Genomic DNA, 25,442 nt, shown 5'->3' on the forward strand with positions numbered 1-25,442 from the left:
TTCAGATAAAAATCAAATAAAATATTCATTATTTACTTAGGACTTCAGACTAGTTACTGAACAGGAAATATAAGTAAGTGGTATTAAGCTAGCATTGACAGTTTTCCGCTCATAAAATCTGAAACCGGAACATGCATTTTAATGCAACTTTCCTCATTACGCAAGCCCAGTCTCATTCACTCGCTCTTAGCAAATTTATGAATATGAAAGGTCAACATTGGCCAGGATAATGGATCTTTCAAATTCATTAGACAATATTGTATTTTAGCATTACCCAGCAATCCAGATAGCCAGATTGATAGATCTTCCTGCATAGGCACCAGAGTTGCTTCATGCCGCACAGATATCCACTGATCATATAGGCAAACATCTGCCAAGCCCGGGCCATGTCTGGGAGTCAGAGGACTTCGTGGAGTTAAAGGAATATCATCTCCAAACCACACCTAGAGAAGATTTCAGTAAATTAAAACAAATGGGTTTAGTACAGTGGCTCTCAAACTTTTTTTACTGGTGACCCCTTTCACATAGCAAGCCTCTGAGTGCGACCCCCCTTATAAGTTAAATATATAAAAAAGTGCTTTTAACACCATTATAAATGCTGAAGGCAAAGCGGGGTTTGGAGTGGAGGTTGACAGCTCGCAACCCCCATGTAATAACTTTGCGACTTCCTGAGGGGTCCTGACCCTCAATTTGAGAACCCCTGGTCTAGTAGCTGCAACCTCCAATAATGGAATCTGATAATTTCCTCACACAAACAATAATCAGGTAATGACATAAGAGATCTAATTTTGATTTTTTAAGCCACTCATCAACCCTGCAAAGATCTATTGCAGCTGTCAGTCTTCATTCCTAAATTCAGATGCTACCACATCACTGTATGATTTACAGTTTTCCTCTGATATATAAAAACATTTTCTCTCTCAAAAAAGGTCTATTTTTAACTGCCTTATAAATAAAGAATTAATTTATAAAACTTGTAAGAAAGTTAGTACTGTGCAGAATCCACAATATAAAAAGACAAATCTACAGCCTAAAACTAAATTGCTGCTGGTCCTCTCTCTTTGATCAAAGATTTCACAGGAGGTTGTTGTTTGTTTGTTTTTTTTTTGGGGGGGGGGGCATTAAAATTCTTAGGCTACAGTAGAAAATGTGTTACTGTTCAGACTTGTTTAATACAAGAACATACACTTCTTAGACACGTCTTCACCTCTTGTATTCAAGCATTCTAAAGCCATGTGCAGTGGCACTGAAAGTGTTTTCTTCACTATGGGGCAGGAAAGAAGACTTCATTTGCTCACTATATCATAGCATCAATGAAAAAGGATATCAGTCCCAGTCTTCTAACTGTATTTTTTCCTGTGTCAACACCTGTCTCATGTTAGCAAAGAAATAAGAAATTCCGATGATATACATAAAAGCCAGCCTTGCAGAAACTTTACCTGCAGTGCCCAAGGATTGGCAGGAAAACAAAACAGAACAGAGAAACAGGGGCAGATGAAAAATTGTTCTGAATTGGATCAATCTGTTACTCCAATGTTTTCAATGGAATTCCACTGGTGTACCTGAGAGTAAAATGTTACCTTGAACTGCCAGCTCTTTGGGACAGTTTGGCTATTGGGAAAGGGGAAGAAGCAGCGAGGAAGGACTTGACCACAGAGTAAAGCAGAAAAAAGTCTGAATAATAGGAGACAATGAGGAAAAAGGAAAAACTCAAGTTCTTCCTCTTACACCTTCTATATAGAAATCCCTCCACAGCAATATCATTGGAATGCGACCCTGTGAGATAAGGAGACAGAAGGGTAAACTGGGAGTAATTCATCCCATGATTCCTGGCAAACTTCCACTGGGAAATTCCTTGTGGAATTTAAAGAAAGATAATTTCCTTTCTCATGGGTTTTTCTATCAGTAACATTGTTAAGGGTTAGCTTAGGGAGTCAAGGAGAGTAATGGGGATGAAGAAAAACCAAACAAAACCCCTCCCTCTCAGAGGATCTCATTCACCACACAAAATGTCATGCCCTCACCATCCCATCCCAGATAACCTAGCCCAGACACACAACTAACAGTTGATTGAGTTCATCCGTGATTAGCTAGTTCAGGTGTTCTCAGACTTTTGTACTGGTGACCCCTTTCACATAGCAAGCCTATGAGTGCACCCCCCCCCCTTATACATTAAAAACCACTTTTTAATATATTTAACACCATTATAAATACTGGAGGTAAAGCGGAGTTTGGGGTGGAGGTTGACACCTCACGACCCCCTGAGGGGTCCTGACCCCCAATTTGAGAACCCCTGAGCTAGTTGGTCCCACAAGACTTTTTAACTTGTGGATGGACCAACTACATATTCTCTTATAGAATTAATCACTTTGCAAAACTTGAATATTAATAGTTACACAAATAAAGTCACTAAATTTTAGGAACAATTACATTTGATTTAGTCACTTACTTTGCCTTAGAAACCTTCTTAGATAACAACACTTAAGGAGAAGTGGCATGATCTAGCAGTTGAAACAGAAAGCTAGGCTCCAGAACTATCAGTCCTGCCACTGACTCCCTGTGTGACCTAAGGCAAGTCATTTAACCTCTGTGACTAAGTTTTCCCACCTGTAAAATGGGGATGGTAAAGATCTCACAGGGACAATTGTGAGCCTTGCAGTAATTTGTCTGCAAAGTGCCCTGTGATCCTTGCATAAAGAAAAGATGCATATGAAGTATCAAGCATTTTTATTATTAATGTAATTTACCTGAACTGCATGCTGCATGGTCATCTGTATTTATATGAAAGGCTTTCCCTGGACATGGGGGGAGGAAGAGACAAAAAAACAACCCAGCAAATTATTTTTAATGGAATCACTTCTAATTTTTACAAAAGTTAAAAAACTATTAGGTGAAAACAGTCAGATTGAATCTCTTAACAGAGTCATAATCTTGACCTGATATTTTACTACTCTACACTGTCAGAAAATAGTAAATATTACAGGACAAAATGGCAAGTTTCTTCACTACTATTTAGCTATAAATAGTATTCGATAATGGTTCACGTGCTTCCAAGAAGGTGTCAAAGCTCTCTGACTTGTAGAAGAGGAAAAAAATTCCAAGTTTGCTATTACATCAGTTATCCAACATGTACCCAAAAAACCTTAACTTCAACTTAAGGTTGTTGGAGTCCATTGCTATATATCACAAGCATTATAACTGCAGAAAATCATGAGTTAAGGTTCTCTCAGTCTTTAAAGTAAAATATTTATAAAAATTAGTTTCTTCACATGCAATACAAAGGAGAAGTCAAAATTCTCTTGCTCTTAATAAAACTGAAAGGAAAAAAAATTCAGACTTTCATAGATATGATACAGAAATGTCCAACATAGTTGTTGCATAAACTCTGAAATATACATTTATCTTTTGTAATTTGACCATCACTACGGAGTAAATACCACACATCTGTCAGACATTTCTTTAAAAAAAGAAGAAGACCTGCTTGATGACAACAGGAAAAAGTTCTAGAGAGTCACCAAACAGCCAGAGTGGGATTGAAGCACATTTGTGATGTTTTGACTGTGTGTATAAAGTCAAAGAGAAATGTAAACTTACATTTGTAACACAATTCTTTAGCTTTCTCTAAACTGTAAGTTTTACTATAGACAGAAGTATTTCCATTTCCTAAAAAGAGTTTGTGTTGTTTCTCTCCCATCTACCCTCCCCACTACCTTGACCTTTGCTTTCCACCCACTATGTCTTTTAATAAACTTTACAAAACATACCTTAAGACCATGCAGTTACACCTACTATGAAATCAGCTTGTTTTCAGACAGAAGCTTTTTCTTTGTACAAAACTTGTCATGCCAATCAAGTAAAGATTTACCAAAGATGCCCTGAGTTGGTTATATCTGAACATGCAAGAGTTACATCACATTTTTATTTGCAGGAAAATAAAATAAGTAGTGGGATTGTCCTATCTCTGATGTCATTTGCCTCTCTACATATTAGAGGAAAAGGGCAGAGTACGTAGAATTCATTATAAATGAGCATGTTATCTTCCAACAAGTTGGTCCAGGGGCATATATTTTCCTTTAGCATAAGAGATCCTTTGTCCCAAGAGAGAGCCCCAATAAGAGGCTTCATTGACTCTTAAAAAAAAAAAATATGGATGGAACAGCCAGTAGAAAAGCTGTTCTCATTAAAATAAGAAGCCCCACATAATCAAACAAGAGCCTTAACATGGCAACTGCCACTAGAAGAACAAAAGGCGGCCTAATTCACAGGGAGTGCTCAAAACATGAACACAGTAAAATAGTCACAAAGCAGCTATTACAAGAATGTTCAGCATCTGCACTTTTGGGGAAGGCCTAACAAAACTGGTCTTTTAAAAATAAACAAAGGGATTGAGGGAAATTGTGACACTTGAACTTCATGCATTTCTTTTTACATAAGTTATTTTGCCATCTTAGTTGTCAGAGGAGGGCTCCCTAAGAAGCTAAAGCTTTGCATTAACACAGTAAACATTTGAATAATCGTAGCAAGGACAATTTTTTACAATATTAAGTATCCTCAAAAGGACTCATACTAGGATTACTGACTGCTAACTTAAATTCTTTCTCAAACCATCAGTTACAGGCAGATCTGGAGTTCATACTGCTGGGGAATGTAGGTTACCACAGCCCATACAGGTACAGCAGTTATGGTAAAAGAGGGGTGTTGGCCTGTGTCAGGTGGATTGGCCCTTGGTCTAACAGAGGGAAGGTGAATGGGGGAATTGGAATGTATAGCCCAGGGATCGGCAACCTTTGGCACGCAGCCCGCCAGGGTAAGCCCCCTGGCGGGCTGGACCGGTTTGTTTAACTGCCGCGTCCACAGGTTCGGCCGACTGCGGCTCCCACTTGCCGCTCCAAGCCAATGGGGGCTGCAGGAAGTGGAGCGGGCCGAGGGATGTGCTGGCCGCTGCTTCCTGCAGCCCCCATTGGCCTGCAGCGGCGAACCGTGGCCAGTGGGAGCCGCAATCGGCCGAACCTGCGGACATGGCAGGTAAACAAACTGCTTACCCTGGCAGGCTGCGTGCCAAAGGTTGCTGCTCCCTGGTATAGCCTCTAACAGGCTGGTGGGTATGGGACCGGGTCTCAGGTGGCCAGTGTGTAGAGATATGTGAGATGCTGTGGCCCACAGGAGGGTTGATTCATAACTAGTAAGTGGGATAACAGACAAGTCTTCTCCCCTCTGGGATAATGGAGTTCTTTGGAATATGAGATGGGTGAGTGTCAGAATTAAGGCTGCTGCGGGAAGCGTGTTAATTTCCAGACATACAAATTTCTCACATTACAGTGTTCTAGTGGAGTATTTGGTTTAAAGTGTAATTGATTTTTAGTGTAGGTATCAGCAGTCTTAACTATCACAAGCAGGGCTTGAAAAATCAACTCCACCGGGGCATGTAGGAATCTATGGTAGGCGATTGTCATCTTCCTTTCTAAACAAGTTGCCTTACTTTTAAAAAGGATTACGTCTCTAGTGCTGTTTTTTGTAGCAGAAGCCTTCAGAATGAGAACACTGTAACCAAGACAGTCAATAAATCTGCAAAAGTGGCTCCAGCCCTGCCACTGAAGATCAGATGATGAGTCAGCTGCCACTATGAAGAGTAAGTTGCCCTGAAGGGCTGCATCCCACCTTCACCCCCTGAAGAAGAGAACAGTGGCAGGGCTTCATCCCCTCTCTCTCTCCAAAGCAGGGGGCACAACCATCCCAGCCCAGCATGTGTGTGGGCTCCTGCCACCACCACCCCAGGCTGGGGAACTGTGTGTGCATTGAAAGGACAGCGGATTTCTCTCACCACTCCTGCCACCCCAGCAGAGGAGTCTGTACAGAACTAATTGTTGGGGGAGAAGCATTAATTTATTGTTGGAGGGGCCCAGCTAGGGTAATTTATTGTGGGATGCAGACCAGGCATTAATTGATTCATTAAGGGAGGCAGGAGCAGGCAATAATTGGAGGCATGGAGTTCTGCCAGGGGAGGCCAGGGTGAAGGATCTAAGTGGAGGGGAGGGCACCTGACCACACAGGTGTGCGTGTATCTCAGGAAGAGGGTATGGCTTGGGGCACACCCTCTGCACAGGCCTCAATGGCCCAGGCAAACAAACACACACACACACACACACACACACACACACTTTCAACATGCCCTCGTAAGGCAGTTCACTCCCTCTCCACACCCCACAGTGCCACCACCTGGTGCACAGCAGATCAAAGAAACAGAACCACAGGGATTCCAGTCAATATGAACCAAAGCATTTACTGCAAAAATGAATAAAAACTCAGGAGGTGCAGCTTGGAGTTTGTCTGCGCTGTAACAGTTAACTCAAGTAACTACACTCAAGCCAGCTACCTCAAGCAAGAGTGATTAGATAAGCAGAACTAGGAAGTGGGTATTCACCCACGAAAGCTCATGCTCCAAAACGTCTGTTAGTCTATAAGATGCCATAAGACTCTTTGCAGCTTTTACAGATCCAGACTAACACGGCTACCCCTCTGATACTAGGAGTTGTTGTAACTTGAGCTGCTTTATCCCCACTGCATTATAAACTCCAGTTAGTAGTGCTTGACCTTCAACCCACCTCTCTGTCAGGCCAGTTAGCTCAAGCTTAAAGCATCATTTAATTTGAGCTAGAGATTTTGCGTGTGGACAGGAGTTTGGGGAAAACTCGAGTTATAGGTCAAGCTAATAATGCAATAAAGACAAGCCATTAGTGTATTGTTTCAAATGGCAATTAAATGCATTAAATAAGATGGGTAGTTCCTACTCATTAGCCCCATAAGTCATGATGTCGCAAAAGATGCTAAATTAGATACAAGCTATTCTGTAATGCAAGTTTATAAGTCTGGCCAAAGTTACATATGCTGTAATTAGTGACCCATAAGCAGTTCAGACATTGAGCAATACAACAAAAAAGTCAACTCAGCAGTTATTGGCATCTTAAATATAAAGGAGGTAGTCACTAATTTAGATGGAGGTGGAACCCAAAGACATTTATAAACTTATTGCAAAATGTTTGTACATAAGACCATCTCTCTCTAAATACAGGTTGAAGATTTAAATATAAAGCATGCTGGGGTGGAAGATTGCAACCCCCAAGACAGTCACAAACAGATCAGTCTGAAACAGATGGAAGTTTTATATTAGTTCTGACAGTATTGTTGGAACCCACATCCCTACAAAATATCTTCATTTTTAAATAAAAACACAGCTTCTTTTCCTTCATAATTTCAATTGGTGTATACTTAATATATCCAGGATATCTTCATTATACATAGACAATTTTGTTTTGAATGTTAGGTTCTTAAATGTATCAGAACAGATGTGACGCCTAGAGTGTGCTACTATGTATTTTACTACAGCAACTATAGGCCTCCAGTTACATCATAGGAAACAAAACTTCTGCTTACTTTCAAATTGATTTCCTTGCGGGAGGGGGCCTCAAAGGCATGGAATAGAGAAAGAACCAAAATTAGTCACCAGGGCTCAAACACCTTGCAGTGGCAAACATCTTTTCATCAGGATGTATATCGACGCTGCTCCTCAGGGAGTCCTTTTCTGGAGCCCTAAATCAGGGGTCGGCAACCTTTCAGAAGTGGTGTGCCAAGTCTTTATTATTCACTCTAATTTAAGGTTTCACGTGCCAGTAATACAAGGTCTCTTTCTATAAGTATATAATATATAACTAACCTATTATTGTATGTAAAGTAAATAAGGTTTTTCAAATGTTTAAGAAGCTTCATTTAAAATTAAATTAAAATGCAGAGTCCCCCGGACTGGTGGCCAGGACCCAGGCAGTGTGAGTGCCACTGAAAATGAGCTTGAGTGCTGCCTTCGGCACGCGTGCCATAGGTTGCCTACCCCTGCCCTAAACAAATGGAGTATACAGCATTCTACAACTCCCCACTTTAATACAGAGGTGAGGCTCCTGAACTCATACAAGTCCCTGCATGACAGAAAACTCAAGGAGCATTTCCTGCTGGAACATGTCAGCTCAGCAAGCAGCACCTCTATAGCAAAGGTTCACTTGATAAGAACGGGTATAGCCTGAGGGGACCCGTGGCTACAACACCACCAGAGCCAGAGACTTTTTAACATGGTTTCAGACATGTTAGGCCTTCTCTTCCCTGCTAAAAAAAAAAAAAGTGTTTTTTACCTCAGGGTAACTAACGCACGTGAGCTATCCTGAGGTAAACAACACAACACTTCAATTTTACTGTGAAGTAAACAGCTCTATAGCCCCTCCATGGACTGACCTTAGGGAGTTGACCAAGCACGTCAGTTTTGCCGTGAGGTATTCACTGTCGCTCCAGCTCAGGATAACTCATGTGCATTAGTTACCTCAAGGTAAAATACACACCTTTTTTAGCAGTGAGGAAAAGGCACCTCAACAGCACATCTCAATAGTGCTTTTCAATCATGATAAGCTAACTAACTGATAAACATCCTTTTTACCCAGCAAGGCAGGAACTGGGAGTGCAGCCCTAAAAGTCCCAGCATGTTGCTCTTTGGGTAGGCAAAGCCTGGCCATCCTGTTATATGGCTATAGTCAGGTACCAAGGAAAAGGTTTTAAAAGACCCCTGGCGGGAGCAGGACAAATTATAATATGAAAAACCTGCCTGTGTTTTACTTTGAAAATCCTTACACAACACTAGTAAGATTTAAGATGTATAAGCCTATGCCTTAAAGTCCAAAGGTACATAATACTTTACATTTATATAGACTGTCTGTATCCCAAAAGATGCCAACATGTTTTACTAGATAAAATGCAGCCCACCATTTTTCAGCACACTGAACAACAGGAATGGGAATTTTAGCCAAGGACATTAGAGCAAACCTCATTCCTATAAAATCAGTACTAGGATCAAGTGTCCAGGTAGAAAACACTGCACCCTGATTTTAAAGGTGTCTTCCGAAAGATCCCCATGGCACTCAGCTTACAGGATCCACTTTGGAAGGACAGTGCTGACCCTATTGGATTTGAACCTGTGGTTCCTGGGAGCCTGATTTATTCAAGTTTGATGATTAAGACCCTGAGGTGAATATAGCTGACCTGCTCAGCAACAGTGATCATAATGTAATTAAATTTAACATCGGGAGAGAGGGAGAGAAATACCAAAGAAGTCTGCCACAGTAATACTGAACTTCAAAAGAGGGGAACTACACAAAAATGAGGAAGCTAGTTAAACAGAAATTAAAAGGAACATTCACAACAGTGACATGCCTGCAAGTTGCATGGAAACTTTTTTAAAACACCACAGTAGAGGCGCAAATTAAATGTACACCCCAAATTAAAAACAGTAAGTGGAACGGAAACATGCCACCATGGCTAAGCAACAAGCTAAAAGAGGCACTTAGAGGCAGAAAGGCATCATTTAAAAACTGGAAGTCAAATGCTGCTGAGGAAAATAGAAATGAACAAACTCTGGCAAGTCAAATGTAAAAGTATAATTAAGCAGCCCAAAAAAGAATTTGAAGAGGAACTAGCAAAAGACACAAAAACTAAACAGCAAATATATTTTTAAGTACATCAGAAGCAGGAAGCAGAGGCCAAGTTGTTTGGGAAGGCACAGCCTTCCCTACCCGACCCTCCATACAGTTTTGCAACCCCGATGTGGCCCTCGGGCCAAAACGTTTGCCCACCTCTGCTCTAAGCCAATGTGAGAGAGCTCTCCTATCAACTTAATTATTCCAGCAGAGCCAGGAGCTCTCCCACTGACATAGTGCTGTCCACACTGGCACTTAGGTCAGTGTAACTTGTGTCACTCAGGAGGGTGGCTTATTTACACCCCTGAGCAACATAGCTTAAATCAATACAAATTGTGTACACAGCCTAAATGAAATCTTTGCATCAGTCGTCACTCCAGAGGATGTGAAGGAGATTCCCACACCTAAGCCATTCTTTTTAAAAGACAAATCTGAGGAACTGTCCCAGATTGAGCTGTTGATAGAGGATGTTTTGAAACAAATTGATAAATTAAACAATAGTAATAAGTCACAAGGACCAGATGGTATTCACCCAAGAGTTCTAACAGAACTCAAATATGAAATTGCAGCAATACTAACTATGGTATGGAACCTACCACTTAAATCAGCCTCTGTACCAGATGACTGAATGATAGCTAATGTAATAGCTTTTTTTTAAAAAAAAGGTTCCAGAGGTGAACCTAGCAATTACAGGCTGGTAAGTCTAACTTCAGAACCAGGCAGATTGGTTGAAACAAAATTATCAGACACATAGATGAACATGATATGTTGGGGAAGACCATCCCTCATAAATCTATTAGAATTCTTTGAGGAGGTCAACGAACATATGGGCAAGAGTGATCCAGCGGATATAGCGTACTTGGACTTTCAGAAAGACTTTGACAAGGTCCCTCACCAAAGGCTCTTAAGCAAAATAAGCAGCCATGGGACAAGAGGGAAGGTCCTTGCATGGCTCAGTAGCTAATTAAAAAAGGAAAGAAAGAGTAAGAATGATCAGTTTTCACAATGGAGAGAGTTAAATAGTAGGGTCCCCAAGGATCTGTGCTGGGTCCAATACTGTTCAACATATTTATAAATTATCTGGGAAAATGAGGTAGCAAAGTGTGTCGAGGGTACAAAATTACTCAAGATGGTTAAGTCCAAAACAGACTGTGAAGAGTTACAAAGAGATCTCACAAAACTGGATGATTGGGCAACAAAATGGCAGATGAAATTCAGTGTTGATAAATCCAAAGTAATTCACGTTGGAAAACAATCTCAACTATATATATAAAATGATGGGGGTCTATATTAGTTATTACCACTCAAGAAAGAGCTCGGAGTCATTGTGGATAGTTCTCTGAAAACATTTGCTCAATGTGCAGCAGTGGTCAAAAAAGCCAACCAAATTAGGAAAGGGATAGAAAATAAAAGACAGTAAATATCATCATGTCACTACATAAATCCATGGTATGCTGATATCTAGAATACTGAATACAGTCCTGGTCTCCCCATCTCAAAAAAGATAGATTAGAATTGACAAAAGTACAGAGAAGGGCAACAAAAATGACTAGGGGTATGGAACAGCTTCCATATGAGGAGAGATTAAAAAGACTGTTACTGTTCATCTTAGAAAAGAGATAACACAGGGTGGATATAAGTCTATAAAAACGTGAATTTTGTGGATAAAGTGAACAGGCAGCAGCTTTAAAATGAACAAAAGGAAGTACTACTTCTTTACACAAGGCACAGTCAACCTGTGGAACTCATTGCCAGGGGATATCCTGAAGGCAAAAAGTAAAAGTGGATTCAAAAAAGAATTAGGTAAGTTCATGGAGATCCATCAATGATTATTATCCAAGATATTCAGAGACGCAAACCCATGCTCTTGGGTGTCCTTAAGCCTCTGATTGCCAGAGGTTGGCTCACTGGAAAAATAGCCCTGTTCTACTTCATTCCCAATGGATTATCAGGCCCCAGCCACTGTCGGAAGACAGAATACTGGGCAAGATGGGACATTGGTCTGAGGCAATATGGCCGTTTTTATGATCTGGCAAAGTGATCTGCCTTCACTGGCCCTCAGATCCAAATGTAGTCCCATTAAAGGCAATACAAATACACATTATTTAAGTTTCATAGTTACGTGATGTGGTGCTGTCATTTCATTCTGAGTTCTATAGTTGTATATACTTTCAGAGAGATTGGTGTTTTATAAACTGTCCTCCAGCACAAACCTACAAAATACAAAGATGTTAATAAAAAAAATTGTAATTTTAAACATTAAAAAAAAAAATCAAGAAATTGAAAAGTTTCTATGGTAATTTCCTCTTACCGCAAACTGAGATTTATGCTAGATACAGCATATAAACTGAAAAAATATTTCTCATATATATAAACATATAATGGTTATGCTGTTTAATATACACCTTAATATATAATATGGTTAAAATAGGCAAGTTACAGTTAAAATGATTCCCCTAGCTTTTCCTTTGCCTGACTTTCAAGTACTTAATATTGATTAATAACAACCGCAGTTAGCTCAAAAGTGCACTTCATCTCATGTAGCTCTTTACATTGTATTTCAAGATGCGTAGATCTCTTTCCACTGCCAGAGGGAGGGGCAAAGAGCTCTAGCAACAGGAACTGTGGGGTGTATTGATCAAATCAAGAACACTTAAAGACTTTGGGTTGGAACAGGTTCCAAATTACATTATCTCCAAAACTGGATGATAATGATCATCATCATTGTTAGCAGCAACTTATTCGGAAGGTTAGTTTCATTTTCAATGCCAGTAAGATTCCTCCTGGAAAGAGGAGACCTGATCAATGAGAACTGTCACAAAATCCAGCTGCTGTGGCAGTTTGACTGCAGGGCAGATGTCAGACAGTGCTCAGAGATGGTGTATTGCACTGCAACTCGCACCCCAAGAGCATCCTTCATGCTTTTTTTGTGCCGCACTAAAATAAATTATCCCCCACCATTCACGCCCCAGAAGGGGAGACGCTTGCACACACACAGCTTTACAAATTCGCCGAGTGCAGTCCCCTCCCTCACCCCCAGCCTTTCCCCCCAAGTGAGCGTGTAGGGGCTACAGCTGATCTCCCGGCTGCTCCTAGAGACACCCCGCGGGTGACACGGCCTAGGATACAGCGCGGTTCCCGTGTGCCGAGCTGGGGTGAAGTACTCACGGGCAGGGGCTGCAGAACTCACTCACGCTCCCCCGGTGCAGCTGCCTGGCACGCTGCGGACACAGGCAGAGCCCTCCCAGCCGCCGCATCCCGCGGCTCCCGGCCCTGATTCATTCGCCTCCGCCCGCCCGCACCGTTCGAAAGGCCCAATCAGGCGGAGCGAGGAGGAGCCGGGCCCGACGCCCTGGGTGTCGGCCAGGAGCCAGCCCCACCCCTCCGTCGGGCGAGCCCGGCCTCAGCCTCTGCGGGGCCTTCTAGGCGCAGACTCAGACCCCAGCCGCTCCCTGGCCCAGGGCGGCTGCAACAGCATCACCTGACAGCCCTTGTGCTGCTGCTGCCTCCCAGTCCCCGGGTTAGGCTCTGTCCGGGGAGAGTGAGGCGGCGCTGGGAGGGGGAGGTTGTCTCTGCAGGCTGTCCCCATGGGAGGGGCAGGGGCAGTGGCCCATGCACCCTGCTCATCTGCAGCCCCTAAACGTGTTGAGGAGTCCTCCCTGTGCTGCAGAATTGTGCTTCGTGGGGTGTGAGCATAGCCTTCCTTATTATGAGAGCCCTCGGGGAACCATGCAGTGCTGGCTGCCTGAGTCTGCAGACACCAGAAACAATAGTGCCCACTCCCTGAAGGTGTTTTGCCCCCATCTAGCTGTAGCTGCATTAACTTTTATATCTGGTTATGCAATTTGCTGTGTCAACTTGTGTCATAAACAGATCGTTAAGGGTTAATGTCTCTTTTAGCTGTAAAGGGTTAAGAAGCTCAGGTAACCTGGCTGACCCCTGACCAGAGGGGACAAGATACTTTCAAATCTTGGTGGAGGGAAGTCTTTTGTTTGTGCTCTTTGTTTGGGGGTTGTTTGCTCTTGGGACTAAGAGGGACCAGACATCAATCCAGGCTCTCCAAATCTTTCTGAATCAGTCTCTCATGTTTCAAACTTGTAAGTAATAGCCAGGCAAGGCGTGTTAGTCTTATTTTTGTTTTCTCAACTTGTAAATGTTCCTTTTTGCTGAGAGGATTTTACCGCTGTTTGCTGTAACTTTGAACCTAAGGCTAGAGGGGGTTCCTCTGGGCTATAGGAATCTGATTACCCTGTAAAGTATTTTCCATCCTGATTTTACAGAGATAATTTTTACCTTTCTTTCTTTAATTAAAAGCTTTCTTTTTAAGAACCTGATTGATTTTTTTCCTTGTGTTAAGATCCAAGGGAATTGGATCTGGACTCACCGGGATTTGGTGGGGGAAGGGAGGGGGAATGGTTAAATTCTCCTTGTGTTAAGATCCAAGGGGTTGGATCGGTGTTCACCAGGAACTTGGTGAAAAAGCCTCTCAAGGCTGCCCAGGGAGGGGAAGGTTTTGGGGGGACAGAAAGTGATCCAGACACTGAAATTTCTGGATGGTGGCAGTGTTACCAGATCTAAGCTAGTAATTAAGCTTGAAGTGTCCATGCAGGTTCCCACATCTGTACCCTAAAGTTCAGAGTGGGGGAGGAACCTTGACAACTTGATTAGTAACCGTTTCAAAGCTGATCGTTTTAACGTGCAGCTCGCTTTTCCAAGCCAATAGTTGTCTTCTACACTTACCCGAGTGCCAGAGTCCCAACCCAGTCACCCCACCCACCTTCTGCTTCCCTCTGCCAACTTTGCAGTGCAGCTCTGCAATGTTCAGCATGACAAAAATTAAAAATGTAAAGACAGCATAAAATAATTGAATGTAATAGTGAGACAGGCATACTGTAGTGAGTGTATTACTCATTTTCACATGTGCTACAAACCCGAGTTTTTGAATTTTGCTGAAGCTGCAGCAGAGTCAACTGCTCTGGAGTGCCAAAGAATACTGGGGTCTTGCTGCAAAGTTTAGGTCACAGTTACTGTGGAGTACATGTGGCCCTGCGTACAGTCTCTTTCCACCATTAGGGTGGGCAAGAAATTGCTGTGTGCTGTGCAAACTCTAGCCCAGGGGTAGGCAACCTATGGCACGTGTGCCGAAGGCAGCACACAAGCTAATTTTCAGTGGCTCTGCATTTTAATTTAATTTTAAATGAAGCTTCTTAAGCATTTTAAAAACCTTATTTACTTTACATACAATAATAGTTTAGTTATATATTATAGACTTATAGAAAGAGACCTTCACAAAATCTTAAATTAGAGTGAATAAATGAAGACATAGCACACCACTTCTGAAAGGTTGCTGACCCCTGCTCTAGCCACTATAAAATGGGGGAGGAGAAGGGTCATTTTGCTGTGGGTTTTACTTTGTTTACCCAAAAACGTCATTTTCTAGCCTTGTCTGTTATAACTGGTCAGAGAAGAGAATTAAATAATAGTACTTAATAAATATTAGTGTATGCCCATTAGATGGTATTAGTCTTTTATTAGATGGAAATGGTAAAATTGTCCATAATCAGAAAAAGCAGAAGTGTTAAATAGATATTTCAGTACTGTATTTGGGACAAATCCAAATGATGTAGTCATATCATATGATGATGACGATGATCACAATGAAACACTTCCTATTCCAATAGTAACTCAGAAAGATGTTAGCAGGAACTAAAATTAGTGATAACTTGCTTCCAAGAGCTCACTGGACTGTTAATGTTGATTTTCAATAAGTCTTGGAACACTGAGGAAGTTCTTGAAGACTGAAGGAAAGTTAAGGTGGTGCCAATATTTTAAAAGGGTAAACAGGATGACTTGGGTAATTATAGGCCTGACATCAATGTTGGGCAAAATAATGGAACAGCTCATCCAGGACTCAGTTAATAAAGAATTATTATTATATTGTTATAAGTAATGACAATCAACATTGTGGAAAATGGATCCTGTCAAACTAACTTGATAATTTTTTTATGAAATTACAAACTTTGTTGACAAAGGTAATAATGTTGATGTAATATACTTAGATTTCCATAAGGTGTTTGACTTGGTACTGCATGATATTTTGATTAAAAAACTAGAACAATAAAAAATTAACATGGCACACATTAAATGGATTAAAAACTGGCCAACAGGGCTCAAAATGTAATTATACAGAGAGAATCACCATGACATGACAACCCCATGACACAGGCCATTACAATCTGATATTATACAGGGAGACGCCATGACACAGGCCATTACCAGATGTCCCAATTTTATAGGGACAGTCCCGATTTTGGGGTCTTTTTCTTATATAGACTCCTATTACCCCTCACCCCCTGTCCTGATTTTTCACATTTGCTGTCTGGTCACCCTAAGTTCAAAGAGGAATTCAGTGTCATTCCATGGCCTGTGTTATGCCCAGGTCAAACTAGATGATCACGATGGTCTCTTGTGACCCTAAAAGCCCTTCAGTGCCCACTGGCAGAGGGCCCACTATAGTGTAACTCATATCAGGCCTGACACACTCACTACCCACAACACACTATTGTCATAATATATATCTAAAAGGTGGCTTTCTTGTAAGGTGTTTTATGTAAACTGGTGACATGCTGGCACCGAATGTCATTGCATGAGATATATATGGGTGGGGTACAAAGAGTTGTATGTGTGTTCTGGAAATTTGTTCTTAAAATGTGTTTGGGAGACAGTGCAGACATTGAGCCTGCCATAGTCATAGGAATGTGGACTCCCCTGCCTGACTGGCTTGATTACAGGCAGAGGACAATGAAAATACATATACATATCAGGTAAACGAAGCAATCAAGCTAATGAGCAACTGAGGAAGGAGCTTAGCGAGCTCACCAGAGGTGAGCATTGCATCCCAAGAAGCCTTTAGTGGACTCTGGGTAATATATAAGGGGATCAAAAAGACATTTTACTGACCCAGGACTAGGGGACGTAGGGTACCACTATCTCTGAGCCAATCCCCTACTCTGGAGGTATAGTAGTCTGGATGCTGGTAACTTGATATAAATGAAAAACTGTACAGGCAAAAGATTGTAACTTGCTAAAATTAAGTTTTAATCACCAGAGGGCGTTTTGTTTATAACCTGTCTCTTTTTTTCTTGTTTAGTATCACTTAAATCTCTGGTCTTTAATAATAAACGTATTCTTGGTTTATGACAAACCCATCTAAACACTGTGTATTAAAGTGAAGTGTAAGTCTTCAGCTCGCTAGTCTAACAGGGTGGTCTGTGCTCTGTCTCCTTAGAAGCAGCTAATTTAATAATTTCTGGCAGAGTCACAGTAAGAGGGTCTGGACACTGCAAGGAGATGTCTCTGGGGAACTTGGGAACTGGGGTTCACTGATTGTTACCTCAAGGCAAGGTTTATACTGGCAGAGTCTTAAGGAGTTTGCTGGCAAGGCAGACAGACTGACACAGCAGCAAAGCTGCTGAGCCAATGTTGTAATATAATGACTTAAAGTTTTGGGTATGCAGTGCTGAGCAGGATGTCACAGCCTTATAATCTAAGAATCAAATTATGTTTGAAAGCAACTCTTGTTCCCTAGAGTAATAGCAATTGATTTTGTCATATCTTCTCCAAGCAGGATACCAACTACACGATGGGGAAACACCTGTCTAGTCAAATATTTACATTTCAGAAGACTTCCCTTTACACTCTGTCATGGTGAAAAGCAATTAGAGGCTGTGTCTACACTACAATATTTCTTCCTCTTTCACCAGTGCATTATTACCAGTGCAGTCCCTCTCCAGAGGTAGCAAAGGTGGGAGTGCTAGCATAAACAGGTCACAGGTGTTTTCACCAGCCTGTTCTAACCCTGCTCAGAGCAGATCTAGATACTTCCACTATCATAAATGCTACACCCTCCATTTGTACGACTTATGGAGCAACAAAAGTGACTGTGCAAAGGTGGAGATTTTAAGAAAACATTTAGGTTCCAATCCTGAAAATATGTATTAGCAAAATCCTGTTGAAGTCAATGGGACTATTCACATATATAAAGTTAAGCGCATGTATATTTTTGTGGGATGGAAGCTTTAGTGTAGACAAGGCAATATTAGCCACTAGTGAGAAAGTGGCTAAAAACATAAAAGAAAAAAAGCACGCCAGCATAATGGGTAATAGGGAAAGGAGTGGGCAGGACCAAGAAGAGGATATGTTTGTATTGTTACTACAAAACATCTCTGACAAAAGACCACTTCAAAAAGTTATAAATTATCTGTATCAGTAGGAATCCTGTTTTAGATTAGGATAATAATGTTGTTCTGCCACAACTTTAGTGTTGCCAACTCTCATGATTTTATCACAGTATTTAGTGTTTTTTGTTATAACTTATGTTATCTGAATCTGTGAAACTTTCAGCTTTTATTTTTTTTAAAGGTATCCAACCCTCATGATTGTGGACAAAAACTTGAAAATGTGACCCCTAAGGGGGCAAGGACCATAATATAAATACCACTCCCCCCTAAAAAACCCTTCTTTGTTAAAATCTCATTTTTAAGCTAATTTCATAATTTTGAGGTCCTGGCTCATGATTTTTGACTGCTTCGGATTATCAGAACTGCAACTTCTACAATCAAATGTTTAGTCAAAGCAATTAGAGAGGAACTGGCAAGACCTAATAATAATAATATAACAATAGTTTACCTGTGTTACTAACAATATGTTGTTATTAATAGTTTCTTAACATATTTTTAAAAGTTTTAGTAAAAATTCTCTTTTTAATCAAAAATTTGCACCAAAAATTGTCAGTATTTACTGTTTTTAACCATCATTTTCATGTATCATTTTCCATTTTAAAAACTTTTTTTTAAAGAAATAGATTTTGAAAATTATTTCAAAAATACAAAACAATTTTTGAAAGAACATGCTAGAACAGTGGTTTTCAAACCATGGGTCACAACCCAGTAGTGGAATGTAAGGCACTGGGTTGTGGCGGCTGGTCAGCACCGCCGACCGGGCTGTTAAAAGTCCCATCGGCGGTGCTGCCCAGCTAAGACAGGCTAGTCCCTGTCTGTTCTGACACTGGGCTGCACCCCAGAAGCGGCCAGCAGCAGGTCCGGCCCCTAGGCGGAGGGGTCATGGAGCTCTGCACACTGCCCCCTCCCCAAGCACCGGCTCTGCACACCCACTGGCCGGTTCCTGGCCAATGGGAGCGGGTGGGGGTGGTGGTGCCTGCGAGCGAGAGCTGTGCAGAGTCACTTGCGTGGCTCCGCCTAGGAGTCAGCTCTGCTGTTGGCTGCTTCCGGGGTGCAGCGCGGTCCACAGTGCCAAGACAGGCAGGAACCCTGCCCTAGCACCCCTGCTGCGCCGCTGACTGTGAGCCGCCTGAGGTAAGCCTGTGCCCCAACCCTGCGCCCCAGCCCTGAGCCTCCGCAAACCCAGAGCCTCTTCCTGCACCCCAAACCCCTCATCCTCGGCCCCAGCCCAGAGCCTGCACCCCCATAAATCTAATTTATGTTAGATTTTATAACAATTATGTACCTGACAATGTGAGGTCTAGATCCTGCAATATGATAACCTCTGCCTGCATGGAGCCCTATTGATATTAACAAGGCTCTGTATGGGCACAGGAATCATCCCATAAACACCACATTGCAGGATCAGGGCTTAAATTTGAGGCCTAAACTATTTAAAGTGACATGAACAATTTTAAATCTACTCAGTTAAAAAAATTAAAATTAGTTTCTGTTACTACACTACCCCATAGCCCTACCTTGGCAATTTTTATGGTTTTCTAATTGCATTTTCATATTTTAAAAAGGGTTTTCTTTCCCCTGTTTGCTTTATAGAGTCCCCATAAATTTAGTGGTACATTTATTGTATTAGTTTTAAGAATGATACCTGCTTTTAAGACATCAATAGTGAGATTTAGCTCAGAGCTGCTGATCACAGATAGCTATTTCTGTTATGTAACCTATTGTAAACCAGGATAGTCTATGGTGGAATTCCACAAAATACACAATGTTATCTTAGTTTTACTTGTGAATATTAATAATGCAAACAGACCAAGAAGTTACATATTTATGGCATGCAAGAAATAGTTGGATAGTCTGTTTTGAGGCTCTTTCCATGTGCTAGAGCCAACTGGTTGTCCACCCATTTGAGCAAATAAAAGCTTGGACATCTCAAATTAACACATTTCATGGTTAAAAGATAAAAGTATGTTGCGGCATAAATAATTTCCATTGGTTTATTACAGTAAATATTTGAACAATGTCCTTTAATACAAAAGGTCAAGCATAATAGTACTGTGATGAACAAATATTATGAAAACCCGCATCACACATTTTAAAAGAAATAACTGAAAAATATAATCATTCATTTCAGAAGGAACTAATAGGGTATCTCAGTGATGCTGAAGATTATCTTTTTGATCTGAAAGTATAAATACAGGGAAAGTTGTTCTATATTCACATGTGAAAGGCTGATAGTTACATAACATTCAGTACATAATGAACAAAGTTTCTGTATGAAATCCTTTGTGTGTTTTCTGTAAAAAAGAAATAAAGAAAAGTTAAAGAAATAACTGTTGAGTAGTTCTATGAAAATAAATGCTATTTGGTCTTTTAAAAATATTTATCACTGCACATCCCAGATTTCACAGAGAAGAGGGGTAAATTTATGATCATTCACTCTCCATGACATCAGCATCTCTGCATGATGATGGTTAAATGTCCGTAATTCTGTAAGACGGCCCAGAAGACATGCAAAATGTTGAGGGTTATCAGTGTGGTAAAGCTTGCAGAGTTTTTGTAGAACTTCAAGCAGTGGTTCTTGAAGTCTTTCCACAGACTCTCTATCCTTTATGTATTGTCGATCTGGTTTGTTTTGAAAAGAATAAGGACAAATAATTAGTAAATATGCATTTTTGTAGATTGCAAACACTTCTCTGAATCTCTTATGAGAAATGGATGGACTGCAGTCTGGAGTATGTACAGTAATATTAAACCTTTTCACCCTAGCATAGAGCAAGAGTCAAATCTACCAAAAAGAATGTTTAAAGGCAAGAGGAAATATAAGGGTCTCAGGACTTGTCTATATGATGCATTAGTGCTCATCAGCGGGGGTGTGAATTCTAGTATGCACCAATGTGCCATGCACTAATTGTCCCTGTGGATCCTAAAGTTCATCAGTGTGCATCGTGAATTAGAATTTACACCCCAGCTGGTGCACATTAATGCACTATGTAGACAAGCCCTAGTGTTGCAATTATGGTTGAGACTGCTTTTTTAAATACATACTCCCTTCTTGCAACCAATCATAACTAGCAAAAACCCTAATTTTCAGGCAGAAACTTCTCATGCCAGTGCTTGGTCTTCTGAGGACAATAACTTGGCCTCTCTTTAGTTTGCTTCTTTTGATTACAGGAAAATACACACACAAATGAAATAATAAAACAAAGCTGATCCTTCATCTTTTACTCATTTAGTATGAAATACATGCCCGGACAGAAGACCAGCACAAAACTCTTAGCAAGGGTGGTCAACATTTTTCCATCAAAACTGTTTTTCTAGCTAAAATTGGATTTTTAACTAAACAATCTTTTTTGTGAAAAGTTTCTGCCGTCTATGGATCATTTTCACTTCAAACACTAAAAGCTTTTTATTAGAAAACGTTGTCACCATACCTCTGAGGCATTGTAATTCAAGTGCCTTGTGCCCCGATTCTTCTCTATGGGCTAGGCCCCCCACCGGACTACATCTCCCATGATGCACTGTAACCAGGAACTCTAAGGATGCATTTGTGATAACTCACCAAAGGGGAAGAAGTCATGTATCATGAGAGATGTAGGCCAGCCAGGGAGACTGACCCATAGACGAGAATGAGGGCATGAATCATGGTAGCATTTACAAATCAAGATTTTTGGTTTTCAGCTGAAAGCTTTTGGTCAACATTTGTTGGTTTTCATTTTTTTTCTTTTTCATCTAATTTTTTTTTGGGGGGGAGACTCTTTTCCAGGCCATCTCCTGGCACCACCGTGGGCAGTGGGTGAAGCTTCCCCTCAGGGAGGCTAGCTCCCCATCCCACCTTTTCCACCCGCAGGCCCGTCCACACTCCACCCCAGGCCCTGCCCCCATTCAGCCCCAAGCCCTACCCCCTCCCCAGCAGGGTCCCCTTCCCACTCACCATGGGCATCCCTCCTCTCCTTCCCCCCTCCTCCCCAATGCTCGCTCCCCCGCTGCTGCTCACCAGTCCCTCCTCCCTCCCCACTCCCCCGCCGTTCCCTCCTCCCCTCTCCCAAACTCAGCCCTCTCCCTGCTCGCCGTGTGCGAACCTCCTCTCCTTCCCCCCTCTTCCCTGCTTGGCTTCCCCTGCCACTGCTCACTGGTCCCCCCTCCCACTCGCTGCACGCGTCCCTCCTCCTCTCCCTTCCCTGCTTGGCCCACTGGCGCTTGCCGTGTCCCTCCTCTGTGGGAGGAGGGGCCGGTGAGCGGCAGTAGGCAAGCGGGGAGGGGGCTGCGTGGGGAGGAGAAGAGTAACCGGCAAGTGGCAGTGGGGATCTCCAGAGAGGGGGGTGGAGAGTGCTGGAGAGGAGCAGCCAGGTGGAGAACGCCAAGATTTTATATGTGCCATGCGGATTCCCGGGCGGCTGAAGAGGCGGTATCTGCTACTCAGCTTCCGAGTTCATCAGTAATCTCCCTGAGGAGTCCAAGGGACCAGGGAAGCAGAGTAGCAGATACCGCCTCCTCAATCACCCGGGAACCTGCATGGCGCATAATAAGCAAAAACTTCCTGCGGAAGCCCATTCCCAGCAGGGAGGGAAAGAGGTGGGGCCACTACAGCCCAGGCATCTGGGTCAGTGGCGGCTGTGCCAAGGGAGGCTTAGCCTCTCCTGGCTTGTTATACCCGCTGATCCATGGACACCAATAAGAACTGTACTTAGAGCTTGATTTTTGCCACATTGCACATTGGAATGGGAGTGACTGCCAAATTATGTGAATAAGCAATTGGTCCCTATTCCAGCCATTTTATGACCTCTAGGCCCTGTCCCAGAATTCTCCTGTACCACTCCTGTGATGGAAGGCCTTTGGTGCCATAAAGCTTCTTTGTACGTTTTGGTGAAAGCTGGAATAGGAACTAGTAGTAATAATAGTAAATATATTGTGGTAGGACTGAAAGGCCTCAATTGGGATTGGGGCACCATTGCACTGGTGCTATATAAACATAGAAAAGAGAAAATCCTGGTCTTGATGGGGCTTACAACATAAAAAACTGCTACTTTCCCTCCCCCTGCTTCTGCCTCCAGGTGTTCTACCATGTACTTATGATATGCCAGCCAGAGTTTGTTCTTCAAGCAGGGCTGGTGCTACCATTTAGGTGAACTAGGCGGTTGCCTGGGGCGCCAAAAAGCAATGCCCCCCCCCAAAATGTTTAAAGCCATTTCAGCTGTTGCTGCGCTGGGAGGGAGAGGGAGTCCCCTTGGGTCAGCGCGCCGCCGGCAGCCCGGGAGTTCCACCTCACAGTCGCTGCTTCGCTTCTCCCGCCTCCCGGGCTTGCGGCGCCAATCAGCTGTTTGGCGCCGCAAGCCTGGGAGGAGAATTAGAGCGGGGGCAGCATTGGGGAGGACACGAAGCAGAGGTGAGCTGGGGTGGGGAGGTACCACACGGCTCCCTGGGCCAGGGGGTGGGGAGCTGCCGCGAGGGGGTGGGCGGGAAGGAGGCACCTCAGGGCAGGCGGGGGAGCTGCCGTGGGGAGGCGCCTCAAGGCGGGCGGGGCGGCGAGCTGCTGCAGGGCTGGGGGGGGCGCAAGGTGGAAGTTCCGCCTAGGGTGCAAAACTTCCTTGCACTGGTGTCTTCAAGACTTAATCCCGTTGCTGCTGGTTCTTTAGCACAGTATACATGATGTCTCATGCGTCTGACAAAGTGGGTATTCACCCACTAAAGCTTATGCTTCAATATGCCTGTTAGTCTATAAGGTGCCACAGGACTCTTTGTTGCTTTTTACAGATCCAGACTAACACGGCTACCCCTCTGATACATGATGTGGGAGCTTCCTTTCAAAGGTCTGATGTTCCACTGAAATCACAATGGAATGTTAGGACATATTTGCTACTGTATATCATCAACACTTGGGAGTTTTCCATATGGGAGAAAAAGAAAAGCCCTTTCTGATAAGCAACAATATCTTAATTTTTATTCAGCTGCTATAGGCAAGTCATTTCTATGATTTCCTGTATGTAAAAATTATTGTCAAATATTTAATTTAGAAATAGGAATTACCTGGAGTTAGGATAACTATTGCTGTAAGTAGAGCATACTCTTCTTCTGTCATCTTCAGTTCTCCAACGCTTTTATAAAAACCAAACATGGGAGTTATGTAATCATCAGCGATACCTATTAAAAAAATCCAGTGATATAATCAGAGACTTTTTTAAAACATACTAAAAATAAATAGTTTTATCTGTGGCCCTCTTGGCCTAAGCAGTTAGCCAGATATCTAGGCCTTTGCCAGGTTGTTTCCATTAAAGGGGAAATTGGTGACAGTCAGTATTTCTTTAGTGAAATCCTGTTGACTCCCAAAGAATGTACACAAAGTCCTGTTTCTGTTGTCGAAGAAAAACTTAGTTCTCGCTTTTTGTTTGGGTGCAGCAAAATTAAATACTTTATTATTTCTCCAGTAATTACCATGGAGGGAGAGAGTGCCATAGGACACAGGGTCACCCCAGTCCTGGACAGGTCTCTCAACTGGTAAACAATCACAGCAAGCCTTTATACCTTTTACAGACAATTTCTAACAATAATACAGTAAAAAAAACAACACATTTTTTTTTATAATAGCAAAAGCTTATCTTATTTGTCTCAATCCTAAGAAAAGCAAGCCTGCATTTTGGTTTAGATTTTGCAAAGTAATATAACTTTGTACACAGTTCCCCCTCCTGTCGCCTCGCACTATCTTTGCTCCTACAAGTCTTACGTCATTAAGGTTACAGTATGGCCTGACTCTTGCTAACTAACATTCATTAAGATCTCTTCAAATCCTTGTTAATTATTTACTGGCTTCCACACTGTGAACACAGTAGGAACAAACAATAGGAGGCAGTTTCTTTGCTCATGGTTTCCAAGCCTGCCGTTCCAGCAAGTCCTGTGCCCCCAAAAGCTCTGTCTCTCTCTCTCTTAGGGCCACATTCATTATTGCATCTGTCTGTCCGCTGGCTTTCTGGTTGCTTTCTGCATCCAATACACACAGCTTGCCAAGTAATCCCTTAGCCCCTGCATTTGCAATCAGTCCCAGAAAAACTTCTCAGGGTATGTCTACATTGCAGTTAAACCCCCACAGCTGGCCTGTGTCAGATGACTTGTACTCTCAGGGCTCGGGCTAAGGGGCTATTTAATTATAGTGTAAACACTCAGGCGGGCCTCCTGGCTCTAGGACCCCACAATGAGGGAGGGTCCCAGAGCCCAGGTTTCAGCCCAAGCTTGAACATCTACACCAGGGGTCAGCAACCTATGGCACGCATGCCAAAGGCGGCACGCGAGATGATTTTGAGTGGCACTCACACTGCCCAGGTCCCAGCTACCGGTCCTGGGGGCTCTGCTGCTGGCCTGGGGTCCTACCACCAGCCCCCTGCCATCCGGGGTCCTGTCTGCCGGCCCCCACTCAGCCTGCTGCTGGCCCCGGGTTCCAGCCACCAGTCCTGGGCACTCTGCTGCCATCCTGGGGTCCCAGCCACCAGTCCGGGGCTCTGCAGCAGCCCCCAGGTGTGGCCCACTGGCCCCAGCCTGGGGCAGTGAGGGGTGCAGACAGGGGCAAGAGGGGGTGCAGCTCAGCACCCCCACCTTAAAAATTGTTCCGCTGCCACTGTACTGGGATATTTTTAAGTCCTGATTTCCTGCCTGCATCACTATCATGTCACGTGGAACAGCACATTGCGTTTGATGTTGTGCATGC

General features: G+C 42.8%; 2 protein-coding genes across 10 annotated transcripts in view; both read right to left on the minus strand.

Moving 5' to 3' along the window:
* GAS2L3 (growth arrest specific 2 like 3) overlaps positions 1–12,877 on the minus strand; it is a 31,108-nt gene extending 18,231 nt beyond the window's left edge. Inside the window, exons 1-4 of one of the 6 annotated variants that reach the window (XM_039520503.1) lie at positions 12,678–12,723; positions 11,632–11,722; positions 2,748–2,795; positions 275–443 (exon numbers count right to left, since the gene is read on the minus strand). In XM_039520503.1, the coding sequence (XP_039376437.1) occupies positions 275–443; positions 2,748–2,771 (193 nt within the window). In that variant the 5' untranslated portion in view covers positions 2,772–2,795; positions 11,632–11,722; positions 12,678–12,723. Of the gene's footprint in view, positions 1–274; positions 444–2,747; positions 2,796–7,431; positions 7,453–8,277; positions 8,295–11,631; positions 11,723–12,677 lie in introns of those variants that run through there. The other 5 variants (XM_039520504.1, XM_039520507.1, XM_039520506.1 and 2 more) reach the window with 5 other exon arrangements.
* Positions 12,878–19,727: 6,850 nt separating this feature from the next.
* The window catches only part of NR1H4 (nuclear receptor subfamily 1 group H member 4), a 69,750-nt gene continuing 64,035 nt past the window's right edge, over positions 19,728–25,442 (minus strand). For all 4 annotated transcript variants that reach the window (XM_039519983.1, XM_039519982.1, XM_039519984.1 and 1 more), the window contains 2 exons: positions 23,774–23,887; positions 19,728–20,371 (listed from right to left, as the gene is read on the minus strand). In XM_039519983.1, the coding sequence (XP_039375917.1) occupies positions 20,133–20,371; positions 23,774–23,887 (353 nt within the window). In that variant the 3' untranslated portion in view covers positions 19,728–20,132. The remainder of the gene's footprint in view (positions 20,372–23,773; positions 23,888–25,442) is intronic.

Source organism: Mauremys reevesii, linkage group 1 (assembly GCF_016161935.1).
Source record: "Mauremys reevesii isolate NIE-2019 linkage group 1, ASM1616193v1, whole genome shotgun sequence".
NCBI classification, from domain to species: Eukaryota; Metazoa; Chordata; order Testudines; family Geoemydidae; genus Mauremys; species Mauremys reevesii.